Genomic DNA, 12,898 nt, shown 5'->3' with positions numbered 1-12,898 from the left:
TTGTATGTGTTTGGGTCCCATTTGGTAGTGTCATTCAGGTTTTTTAAAACAGTTTTTTACATTTCCTAATTAATCTTTTGGGTGTGAGATTAAAGAAAGTAATTACACTAAACTTATGTGGCGGTCATTTTGCAGTACAGTCACCCAGCCATTGTTCAGTGCGCTCTAAAGTGATAGGGAGCCCATTACAAACCTGAGCAAAGATGCCAGCACATGCCCACCCCCAGCACACCCCAGGCACCATACCTCACACAGACTTACATATGTACCTGACACAAACGTTCTATGGACCCAATGCGCATTCCAAACCACAATCCCCCCACAGACACCACATTCACGTACACACAGCACATTATACACATTCACACCACACACACCACACACACACACAGTGTACTCAAACACACCGCACAGACTGGAACCACGTACACCAGTCCCACCACACACATGGCACATTCACAAAACACACACACAAACACTTCTGTGTTTACAACAGACACTCCAGTAATTACCTCTGGTGCAGATAGCGGAGAAATCCACAGACGTAATCTGCACACATGAGCTCAGTATGAGCTGAAATAGAGAGAGAGGAGTGGCAGGGTCACGGGAGGGAACGGCGGGGGCACGGCGTGCAGCCCCCTTCATCCCCCCTCACTCACTGGGTCAACGATGTCTTCCAGTCCAGGGTATCCACTGTCCACTTGAAACAGATGATCCTCTTCACCAGCAATTTCCAACAGCTGAAAGGGAGAGGAGATGACCTGAGCCCACAGCCAGGGGTGATGACGCAGAGGTCCCCATCCCAGGAGACAGACACCGGGGGCTAGACCCTGGCACCCACCAGCAGCCCACCCTCAGGGAAGGGAAAGCTCTTCCACCCTCACCTCTGCTGTGCAGGCCTTACACAACACTTGTTATTCATTGTGAATGGCCACCTTGCACATCTTTCAACTCCCTGGGCCCAGTCTAAGTGAGAGGGCCCCGACCCCACTCCCCAGGCACATTTTGGTGGGTACAGGCCCATCCTCTGGGTGACCCTGAGAGAGCCATCCTTGAAGCTTTCCCCAGCTAGACTCACAAGTGGACCCCTCGTTACCTGCTCAGAATTACCTGGGATAGCTGATAATTTTGCACACCCACGAAATACAGAGTTGCCCCCAACTGCTTGGATTTTGCAGCCTGAGAAAGAGGAAGTGTTGGGTATAATAAATTTGGTCCAAATATGTGGACCCAAAGGCTGGTAACAATGGGCTCGACTCACTTCAACTTGTGTTTCTGCAAACGATTCTGCCAGCAGTTGTTCACCTGTCAGCACGATGATGAGGCTCGGTACCTTCGCTCCTGTGGGAGAGGCGAGGCATGTCTGGGTCAATGAGAGCAAACTGCCTCAGGCCTCCAGGATCCAAGCACTGCTCGCCACACCTCACCCTCCTGGGGAGAGGCCACCCCGACCTGAGCACATGCCTCCCTTATGTCTGGAAGGCTTTGCAGCTTATCATGCAACAAGAAGGGCCCCTAGCCCAGGACCCACTTTGCAGATGAGGAGACTGAGCACAGCTTAGGGATCTTCCTACAGAACTGTCACTTCTACCAGACGGTACAACCTTTCCCCTGAAAGGCAACTCCAGCAATTTCACAGGATAAGCATCAGCCTTCCAGATGAGCAAAAGCAGGAGCGGGCACACCTCCTGTGCAAGACTCCCGCAGGTCCACGCACGCCTGTTCCAGCTCTGGGCCTCACCCACAGCTCTCCCGCGGGCACCTGTAGACCCAGGCTCAGGGCTTGAGGTCAGAGGCAGGTGAGCAGTAGACCCCCTCCCCAGCTCAAAGTCCTTCCCTGGGCCCACACATCTTTCCTAGATCCTACAGCCAAGATGAAGATGTTTCTGGGACAAGCACAAGACTTTTATATTACAGGAGACACAGAGCAGGAGCATCAACCCAAGGGAAGGAGCTGAAGGGAGAAAGAGTCAGGGAGGAATGTGTGCTCAGCAAGGGGGAAGGTCAGGCTCCCTTCTTACACGGAGGCCCCACCGCTCTAGGACCCGCTGGGTTTCCCCCTTTCTTCTTCAGGCAGCCCAGCTCCAGGGCCAGCGCCTCGCATTTCCTAGGAACCGCGAAGTCGCACACGCGACCCCTTGCTGTGCTGCGGAGCATCACGGGGTGGTTTTCATCCCCACTGCTCAGAGCAGGAGGCTGCCGCTCAGAGAGGGCAAGCGGCTGGCTCCAGGAGTCAGAGCTTGGATGCGGCCAGGGACGGTCTGCACCGACCTCACTGAGGCCCAGGCCTGGCTCTTTCCCCGGACACCATCGCCAAGAAGGCAGGAAGCAGCTCACTTACCTGCAGCTCGTGTTCTTTCGATCTGCTCATTGGCCTGCAACAAAATGAAGGACAAAGTGTTTCGGGGGTACAGTGAGATGACCCAATGATGACCCTCTGAGAACTTGATAAAGCACAGCCACATCTCAGAAATCTAGGTTCTGTACCTTTTCCAATCCGTGCTGCATATTTATGGCTCCGGAAGGTCGTACATTGAGCAATTCAACAAGAGCATTGTTTATTATTTTTCTGGGAAAAAAAAAAAACAATAAGTCAGAGCAGGTGGGAGACGGAATGAGGGGTTGCCTATTCCCACCAGCCCCAGGCTGTCCTTGTCCATCCGCACTGCACGCAGCCCTGCCGGGAAGGGAGAGGGCCAAGTCAAGGAGGCCTGCCCCGGCCCTCTGTCCTGTGCCTTTGGCAATGGCTGGCCTGGTTCCCACCTTCCCAGTCCCTATCGGGTGAGCAGGGTGGCAAGGGGACACTGCTTTCTAGGTCCATAGGGGAGGCCTGGCCTTCTCTGTGCTCTGCTCTGTCTAAGCCGTGCAGAACTGGGGGCCTCCCCCAGGGGTCCACCCTGACTGTCCATGGTCAGAACGGGGGGATCCCAACTGCGACTCCATCACAGTGTGACTGGCAGCACGACCGCCCCCCCGGGGGCCCTGCTGAGGGCACACTGTACTTGCACACTTAAGGCAGCACTTGGAAAGGTCACCGTGCTCACCCTGGCCCCTCCTGTCCACAGGCCCTGGGACCCTCCAGTGCAGGGTCCTCAGGCTCTGTCTGGTGCTCCTCCCACTCTCAGGGGGGTTCCAGTCATTTTCCTCCATGAGAATCTTAACCTCCCTGCTACTCAGAAGCTCCATAACATCCCACCTCCCACCTACACCCTCCTGGGATGCAGGCCCACGGGGCCTTCCTCCAGCACCCTGTCCCAGCCTGGTGATCAGGACCCACTCCTGGGCTCACCTGACCAGACCCACTGGGAACGTGCTCCCCTCCTGAAGCACCCACACTTGGCTGATACCCATCCCTTCCTCCCTGGTTCTGATTGTCTCCCCCTTTCCCCAGCGGCCCAGGACAGAAGGTGACACAGCAGGTGCCGGGCTGTGTCCCAAAAGGCCCCCCACATCTGCTCCACCTGATTAGGGAATCTTCACCGTCAGCCTGTTCTAGGGAAAGCATAGAGCACGGAGGGAAGGACTAGGGTCAGGTGGAGGGCTGGGCTCTGAGGGGAGGAGTCTGTCTACTAGCACGGGGTACAGCCAGTGTCAGTGCAGAGGCAGCAGCGGGGCCCAGGGGGCCAGGGCTGAGGGTCAGGGAGGGCAGTGAGGGGAGGGTCCAGGGCAGCCGTGCCTGCACACCAGTGGGTTCCTCAGTGCGGGCTCAGGGGCCCCCTCTGCTCCCTGGCCCTCCCTGTGGCCTGATCGCCGGGTCTGCTTTAGGGGATCAGTGAAACACTTACCTGTTCGAGGTCAGCTTCATGTGGATGCGGCCGTGTGTCGAGTAGGTAATGAACGACATACGCTGTTTGGGGCTTGGGAGGAAACATGGGCTTGTGAGCAACTATACACACAGGCTGGAAGTGATGCTGATATGCAACAGGGAGGGGGTGCCCACCAAGCTCCCTGTTCTCCATTCTGTCTCTTTTCGTGTGGAGTCCATTTCCTGGACTCCAGAAGTTCTCATCACTTCAGTGAAGGATTATGAGGCCTGGAAGGCGTGCAGCCCTCTCGTCAGAGTGCGGCATAGCACCCTGTAGACCCGAATCCCAAAAGCCTGCTCGCTCTCTCTGCCTCTCTCTCTCTCACACACACACACACGCACACAGGGCTGCTGCACGCACAAGGAGATAGGCAGCTTCGTGCTCTTCCACGAGGGCCCTCCCAAGCTGGCCTCTCCTCTCCTGTCAAATTCTTGGTACTTTCACTTCTCCTCCTCCCTGGACTATCTTCCCCACCTCCCTCCCCCGCATCTCAAAGAAATTATCCTCCCTCATCAGCCATTAATATTCTCCTCTCCCTTTTCACCTTCTGTCCCCTCTCTTCTGATCGCCTGGCCCTCATTATCCTTTAGTTACATTGTTCCCACAGGTCCCTATATGAGCTCCCCACCGGTCCTGGCTCTTGCCCACCATTATGAGACTTCTCGGCCTGGAGTAGAGCTGGAGTCCAGTCTTTCTGGAGTGCCACCAGCGTCTCTGATCACGCATCATCCAGAGCTCCCTATGGCTCACAGCAGGAAATGCAAGCCCTCCCTCCTGGCATTATTGGCCTCTTTTGCCTTGGCCACAAGTTGACCTCTCGCTTCATCTCCCAGCCTTCCCATGTTAATCATGTTCAGCCAAATACACCCCTTACTGCTCAAAGGACCTTCATGGCTCTTGTTACCCTGTATTTCTCATCCTTCAAGATCTAGATAAAATTTCCACGTCCAGATGTTTAGTTACAGTGTTCAATAGTTTGCCTAGTTCCTAATCTGTGAGGTCCTCCAGGGAAGACTGTGCCCCTGAAAACAAGGCCTGACTCCCAGGAAGGAGCCAAGCAAGGCTGCAGAGATCTTAGGAAGCAAATGGGATCTGTCCTTCTCTCCTGCTTCAGAACACTGCCCTGAGCTTTGCGACCTGAGGCAGTCCCATGTCCACTGCATCTAAATAGCAATGTACTCAGTTAGAGAGGAAAACGCCCTGCAACACAGAGCTGAAAAGCCATACTTTTTAAATCTGTGCACCAAATCCCGCACAAAGCTCTGTGTGAACTCCCAGTTGTCATTTACACTGCGTGATCTGAAAAAGAAGAAGACATGAGTCAGAGGTGGAGGTGCATGTATCATGTGAGCATGGTTTCTGCCTTCCCTGCCTTCCTGCAGGCCCTTAGCAAGCTCCTCCACGAGAGCCCCCAGCTCCTGAAATAGCTAAAGCCAGCACAGCTCCTGGAGTGAGGTCAGTGGGTTACCCTCGTGGTGACTTTAGTCAGCGTGAGTGGCAGCAACTGACCCATTAGACGCGTGTGGTAGGGGATGGGGGACTTCTCGGACGAGGGGCTTTTGGTGGCAAACACGGACGGTTGGTCATGCTACATGGGAATGTTAGGAAATGAGGTGGGATGCATTGGTCTGTAAAGCCTCCCGAAATTCTGATATACTGGCTCTCCTGGTCCCCCATTTCCCCGTGGGAATCACCATTCCCAGCTCTCTGCTCCTCCTCCAGCCCTCGAACACGGGGGTGGGTCATGGCTCTCGGCTCTTCCTCCCCACCGTTCCTTCTGCCTACAAGGCTACATCTAAAACCGTCAGCAAACAGTGAGGAAACTAAGGACAGATGACCCCAATATCAAGATTATCCAGTGAGTACGTATCTATCAGGCACTTTACGTACATGATTTCTGATTCCAGAACAACCCAATGATTGTACAATTATTCCCACTTTTCAGATGAGAATATGATTCCACAGGTCATAGAATGTGACACAATTTCAATAGCTAGCATGGATGTGAACCCAGCCCTGGCTGAGAAGCCCACACTCCACCCATCGCACTTGGCAGGTCACGGTGACACTGAGGCACACAACTGCTGGGTAGCAAAGCAGCAGACTTTGTCCCCCTACTTAGAGATTTTCTCTCAGACCGACACTGAAGTGCAGGACAACTCCATTCCTAACTAATGATGGCAACACTTTCTCTTTTCCTCCCCATTTCCCATTTTCCTCCCCATCTCCCTCCTCTGCTTTCCCATTGAATGAAAAGGACACTCCAAAGACCATTTATAGGAAACAAGAGTCTTCAACCCACTATCTATTCTGGGATAGTTGTTAATTGATGTAATTTGGAAGGAAACCCTTGATTCCATAACACAAGAATGTGAGAGCTCGTAGGCAACCACGGGGACCTACAGTCCCCAGCAAGGAAGCAGTAGGGAACAGGGCAGGCACGGGGGCTTCTGGCACTCAGGGCTCCGGTCATGACTTAGTGCCCCACTCGTCAATGAGAATGGAGAGATGGGCATCAATACACAGCTCCACTATTAAACCTTGAGGCCAAACGTCCTAGTGATATAACTATTCTGGGTGAATGGATGCATAGAGCAGAATCATATCAGGGAGCTGAGATGTAACTAAGCTAAATTCTCTTCTTCCATAGTAAGAAGTTAACAGAGAATATGTAACCTCAAGCAGCAAGAAACACCATAAAGTATACACATATTTTAGCGTATGAACACAGTATTAGATACATGGTCACAATGTCTAGAACATACAATCTGGAATACTTGCACATGGCTGTCTCTGAAAAATAGCATCAGAAGTAGGGTGGTAATGGGTAAGAGCCTCAAGGTGGTTTTTCTTTTCTGTGTGTGTGTATTTATAATAGTATTCCAGCTTAAATTTATGTTCAAGCATTTCCTTGATAAATTTAAAAATGAAATTACAGACAAACTAGTGGCAAGAAGTGTGAAAATGGCAGACTTGGAAGCTCTAAGCCTTCGATTCCACAAAGAAACGCTGAACAACCAGAGGCTTAAATCTGATACATGCTACAACATGGGGGGACCTCACACAATAAGGCAAACACAAAATGCCAACTGTCGTATGATTCCATTTACATGACGTGCCCAGGACAGGCAAATCCATAGATACAGAAAATAGGAGGTTGCCCGGAGTTGGGGAGGGGTGCATGTGGAGTTATTGCTTATACAAGTCTCAGAAGCCCCTGTCCCCGAGAAAGCACACAAGCCACGGCTAGCTCCGTGAGGAACAGGTGTGAAGGGCCCTGAGAAGGAAAAAACAGAAGACACGGAACGGCCCATGCAAAGGGGCGCACAGATCCACAGCCAGGCCTGCACAGCTCTGCGCTTCCGCTCACCTGAACTCGGGAGGAAGCTGGGCGGGACGCACACACGCCGAGTCCGGATGCTTCGCTGAGGGCGCCCCTCCAGCTGTCATCCTCTCTGAGAACCTCTCACCCTGCCTTTCCCGAGGGAGCCCCATGCAGTGACGGGCGGCCCTAACGTCTGGCCCGACTTGGGACAACCCTGAGGGCCAGCTGAGGCTGTCAGACCCGCACGGAAGCTCCACCTAATCCTACTTCTGCCCATGTTGTCACACAGGGGTTGGTGCCAAGGTGCTGGTTAACGAGCATCCTGCACGGGCTCCATGTCTGGAGTGGACGGATCTTGAAGCTCTGCTCTCCCCCCAGGCCATCCCCTCTTCCTCCACCTTTGTCACACGCGTGGTGCTCCCCTGGATTCTGCCTCTCCATTATCCTCTCACTGGGCACACCCACCTTGGGATCCTACCCGACTTCCCCCAGCCTAGCATGAATGAACAGGACCACTCATCACATGGTGACGGCGCCCAGAGAACCTCAGGGGGGCTCCCAGCAGAGACACTGGGCTCACACATCCCCCACCCCAGAGGGCACATGGGAAGAAAGCTGAGTCAGGGAATCTGGGCTGGGTCAGCGGCCCCTGTGGGGCAGGGAGGTCCCAGAAGGTGTGATTTTGGCTTAACTGGCAGTTCACTTTCTACTTATATTCCATGACTATATCTGATGTAGTGCTGAGCAAACTACCTACAAGGTCCCCTTCACCTTCATCGCAGCACGGTGAGATGGGTGTGAAGACCCCTACTGTACAGATGGGGACACTGAGGCACAGAGAGATGAAGCAACTTGCCCAAGGCTCCCTGACTGGTGAATGGAGTCTGCCTGACTGTAGGGCTGGGGCTGCCTCCCCCTGCCTGTTCCCCAGGAAGGGCAGGGAGCAGCCCCAGGAGGGAGGATGTTCTCTCTCTCCAAGCACTTGTCACCCAGCGGGCCCCGTCTGGGGGTGCACAGCTCCCGGCCCTGGGGCTGAGGTTGCCGTGGTTTCAGGTCTTGCCTGGTGGCTGCAGCAACACTCTAGGCACATTCCCCACTGGTGGCCCAGGGCTGGGAAGTGGGTGTGTAAATGCTTTCTTGGGCACCCTCAGCTCCTCCTCCCATTTGCACAATCTGGCAGGGTTTAGTACTGGCCAACCAAAACGGCAAGTGTCAGGGCGACGGCCATGGCGGGTGGAAGGGAGCACAGTGCTGTGGCACAGCCTGTCCTGGAGCCTGAGTGGGGTACAAGGGACTTCAGTGGCTCCCCTTCCTCTCCTTCCTTCTCCACTCTCAGGGCAAGGCCTGGACTCCTCACCCTGAGCTGCCGGGAGAGCCAGCTGTGGTCGGAGGGGCGAGGGCTGCCTGCCAGCATTTAAGAAGCCAAAGGAGGCAGTGGGAAGAAAGGGGCAGGAGTGGGAGGTCCTGGCTCAAAAGCTGTTGCTCTAGTGCCTTTCTCACAGGCCCATGTCACACTTCCTTGGGGGGGGATAGGGGAGTATGTTCCCACCGTCTAACGTTTGGAAGCAAATTAGCTCGGCTGACACTGAATAAATCACTTGCACCTCAGCCTCAGTTCCATCATCCCAAAATAAGGAAAGATCCATTGCCTTAAGGTTTGGGAGGCCTAAACGGGAGGGCACGTTGTCTGGCACATAATGCCCAATTATTACACATGCCCCTCCTGCACCCTGAGCCCTTCCCCATCCATCCCAGGGCCTAGATGTGCCTGAGCAGGCCCACCAGCACAGAGCAGGGTGTGGGCAGGGGCACTACAACAGGATGGCAGCTGAGAGGACCCTGCGGACTCACTGGCCCTCTCTGGGAAGACTGACCCAAGGAGGCTCTCAATCCCCCAGGACCATTCAGACCCCAACCCAAGCCCAAGGTGGGAACCACGAGCCCCCTGGGCTGGGCTGAGGATCAGTGAGGCAAGAGCTGCCCAGGGCAACTCAGAGTCCTTCCCCGAGACAGCGAGGAGGGACTTTTCCTCCTTGGCAGGGGAGGCTCCCAGCTCTGCGGGTTCAGCTGGGCCTGCACCCCCTATCAGCAGTCTCCATGGAGACCAGGGGGAGTCAGAGGCAGTCCCCCCGGGGATGGAATGAGGCAGCTCAGGGAGCCTGGGTCCTGCAGCCCCTCCAGCCTCTGGGCTGCTTCCTCCAGCCTCCAGGAGCTGCCCCCACTTCAGGAGACTTCACATCACAGGCCTGCCCTGCTCTCCCTCCAGGGATGGTTTTAAAGATGACAGAAAGGCCAAGAATGTCCTTGGACACCAGAGATTCCTTCAAATATATCGACAGTCATACCACTGTCAACACTGTATAAGGAGCATTTATTCACAGCCCACACAGGAGGTAAAAATGGAAGCAAGGTCACCTCCCCCAAAGACTGAGACCCCCAACCTTCTTCCTTCCTTGAGGGCTTGCAGGGGCCTAACCCACAGCCTACCTCCCCCAGGCTCTGGACAAACCAAAGTGTCCTGGACGTGCACACACACACTGCAACTTGGGTCTCCAAGGTGTCCGAGAAAGAAGCAAAGCACTGGCAGCATTGAAGCAAAGGGCTTTCCAAGTAGTGACACGGGCTGCCCAAAAGCCACCTGGCCATCTCCCTGGGGCCCATTTACACAATAGTCATCGGTGTGAAAAACAAAATAAAACAAAACATGCCAACGGACAAAAACCAAAAGCCAAAGCCACAGGGAGCTAACTGCTGAGAAGTTTGCTCCCAGTAATTTCCTTGCCAGCTGACTAAGGGGCTTGCAGGTCACAGATCTGGGCCATGTGGTTGGAGGGACTGAGTCATCTAGAAACCAGATGGGGACCTCTAATCCTTTTCAGGAGAAAAAGTCCCAGGGAACAAATGCCTGGGGCATTCTTTCAGCCCCAGGAACAGGGAGGCCACAGAGAGTCTGTTCCTTGAATGTGACCAAGACAGTCCCTGCTTCCCCCTCTCAGAGCCTGGGGCCCCATACTGACCCCAGGGACAGCACTGTTCTATGGCACTGACTAGAGCAGGAGGGCCACTCACGAGTCCAAGACGAAGTACAGGTCGTAAGTGCTCCAGCAGGATTCCCCATCTGCTGGGCTCTCCTGGAGCCTGGAGCTGGGGTGGTGACCTTGGTCCTGGGTGACGGAGGGGTCGGGGGTGCTCCTGGTGGTCAGGAGCGGAGACGGCAGCAGCAGCAGCAGGAAGATGGCGTACATGGGACCCAGCATCCTGGGGCCCATGAACTTCAGGCCACCTCAAGCCAACACCTCCTCTGCTTCCTCCCGTGCTCAGGGTCCTCGGCACTCCCAACCTCAGCTCTACTCACGCTTTAATCAATATATCTTGCACCTGCCAGCAGCCACCTGATACCTGCCCTATGGGTCCAAGTAGCAAGTGGTTGGCTGTGCGGTGACGGCCCCACTACTTATGGACCTTTACCCCGCCCTGCTGAGGTATGTCCATTATGATGGACAATAGGTTGCCATGGTGACCTTGTGAACTGCAGCTCTGCTCACTGTTCTCCCTGTGGGCAACCCCAGGCAGGAGTTTGAAGGGGTGGTCAGATGAGACCTCTTATTTGTCCCTTATCCCAAACCCTCCCAGGGTCTTTACAATTTCAAGGAAACCCAGCCCTTTGGTAAACTGAAAGAGGGCAGCTGAGGGGGCCGACATACGGACATCATTGAGTGTGAGCAGCTGGGGACAAGAGTGCTGTAAAGTTTATCTGTGGGGACACTGAAGTCACCCAAGGGATAGAAGGATCTAGAAGAAGGCTGTGAAAGCAGGCCAGTGTCCTTTGTGAATGGGGACATTCCAGTTATCTGCTCTGTGTACTGAACCATCCCAGACCTAGGGACAAAAAACAGAACAATTTCATATGCTCACAGGTTCTGTGGACTAGAAATTCAGAGATGTCTGAGTGGGCATGGGTTGACTTTCCTCCATGGAAACCCACATGCTCTTTCAGGTAAATTTTGGAATCATATCATAAACTCTCCACTCACCTAAACCTCTCTTAATATTTTAGCAAAATAAAGTTAAATATGTAGATACATTTGGAGGGATTTGAATCTGCTGTCTGGATTCTCCTACCAGTGAACATCAGGCACCCGGCCTACTTCCCTCCTTAGGGGCAAAACCACCATGCCAAGGTGCCCCCTAATGGGTGCAGGCAGGGGCGCACAGAGGGCGACACAGCTCTGAGGGCACACCCTGTCCCAAACCCAGCGTGGGCTGCAGTGAAGGCTACTCCCAGGTGCGCGGTGGTGCTGGGGACGGATTCATTCCTGGGTGTCACCGGCAGGTGTCCAGGCTGGGCTCACTGTGGGGAGGCAGCCTGATGCGGGACGGTTGTCACTGGAGGAAAGGAGGGCCTACTTACCTGGGGATTTCTTGCTACCAAATCTGAATTGACAAATAACTTCCTCCAGCGGCCCTACATTTTGAAAGCCTTTTCCGATAACCTTCAATTTCTTGTTAACTGCGAGAGTATCAAAAATATGTCTGTGTGAGGAAGCGCTGAGGTATTTTCCTCAGATCACAACTATGGCAGGCCGCCCCCAAAACAGAACCCCCCCGAACTCTTGGGACGAGGCAGCTGTAGCTGAACCCACATCTGGGCAATGCCCTGGCCAGATCCTCCCCAGGGGTCACTGAGGGCCCACTCTCAGGAGCCTGGGCTGGGCCTCGAGCACTCAGGGGCCCCTCCCCACGTCCCATGACCCATGAAGTCCATCCATTAAGGCACCCAGCCTAGTTCCCTCCATAGGGGCAAACCCAGCCACGGGTTTCTGCTCTGAAATACCAAGGTGCCCCTAATGGGCACAGGCAGGGACCAGGCAACCCTTATGTAATTGAGAGAGGAGCCAAGACATCCTGGTGAGTCAGCCCTGGGTCACGTCTGAGCTGCACACGCGCACCTGGGAGCCTGGGGACTTTCTGCCTCCTGGAGCCAATTCTCTATTGCCCCCCCCCCACCTCTTTCTGGGGGCCTATGGCAGAATGGAAACCAGAGAAGCCAGGCGCGTTCTTGTGGAAACAGAATGTGGGGTTTCAATAGGGTACGTGGCTTCTCCCAACACTTGGCATTCAGAGGGTCAGGATCTGCTGTCAGTGCCGAATCCAGGACCACAGAGGTCCTCTAGACCCAGCTGAACAGCTATCCTGCAGCTCCTCTGGAACACCCTGGGCTCTGGTTTTCAACTCATGGGGCTGTGACTGCTGAGCCTGAAACCCTAGAGGGGACCTAGCTGGCCTGAGCCTTGTGAAGAAATTTGGCAACAGCCTCTACTCCCGTGTCTGTGACACGCAGGGAGTGTGGCAGCTCCAGGCAGGGCTGAGAGCCCAGAGCATGGCAGGTGCCGGCACCCCTGGGAACGGTGCACAGCACCCCTCGGCACCATGTGTCGTCCCCGGCCTTGTGTCCCTGCTGTCCTTCAGGCCCTGCTCTTGGCCACTTGTCCTCTTGCATGAACTACAGCTCTCAGGGGTCTGGTTCACTCTGGGAATTGTAGGCATGTGGAGCCAGGATGAGGTTTCAGGGTTTTGAGCAGCAGAGATGTTGAGGTAAAGGACTGTGCTCTGCCCAGACAGCTGCTCCTTGTACATTCTATCTGCCCTCACCCTGTTCCTCCAACAGCAAAAACCCCAGGAAGAAAATGAATCCAGGAGTGAGCACAGCCAGCTTGCAGGCAGCTGTACTTCCCCCGCTACACTCCCGCGGCTGCCCACCAGCTCT

At 54.6% G+C, this 12,898-nt stretch overlaps 2 protein-coding genes across 3 annotated transcripts in view; both read right to left on the bottom strand.

The window, feature by feature from the left end:
• LOC118933416 (anthrax toxin receptor-like) overlaps positions 1–12,898 on the bottom strand; it is a 100,451-nt gene that overhangs the window by 42,896 nt on the left and 44,657 nt on the right. The gene's annotated exons all lie outside the window — the stretch shown is intronic.
• Positions 1–12,898, bottom strand: part of LOC130681228 (anthrax toxin receptor-like) — a 29,097-nt gene that overhangs the window by 12,536 nt on the left and 3,663 nt on the right. For both annotated transcript variants that reach the window (XM_057493831.1, XM_057493830.1), the window contains exons 2-10: positions 10,201–10,389; positions 5,034–5,105; positions 3,786–3,857; positions 2,488–2,569; positions 2,342–2,375; positions 1,262–1,341; positions 1,111–1,179; positions 660–740; positions 513–573 (exon numbers count right to left, since the gene is read on the bottom strand). In XM_057493831.1, coding sequence (XP_057349814.1) covers positions 513–573; positions 660–740; positions 1,111–1,179; positions 1,262–1,341; positions 2,342–2,375; positions 2,488–2,569; positions 3,786–3,857; positions 5,034–5,105; positions 10,201–10,389 — 740 coding nt within the window. The remainder of the gene's footprint in view (positions 1–512; positions 574–659; positions 741–1,110; positions 1,180–1,261; positions 1,342–2,341; positions 2,376–2,487; positions 2,570–3,785; positions 3,858–5,033; positions 5,106–10,200; positions 10,390–12,898) is intronic.

The sequence above is a fragment of the Manis pentadactyla genome, chromosome 16 (genome assembly GCF_030020395.1).
Source record: "Manis pentadactyla isolate mManPen7 chromosome 16, mManPen7.hap1, whole genome shotgun sequence".
In the NCBI taxonomy this organism is placed as follows: Eukaryota; Metazoa; Chordata; class Mammalia; order Pholidota; family Manidae; genus Manis; species Manis pentadactyla.
Note: the sequence above shows the minus strand (reverse complement) of the source record. Positions and strands in the feature narration are given on the sequence as shown.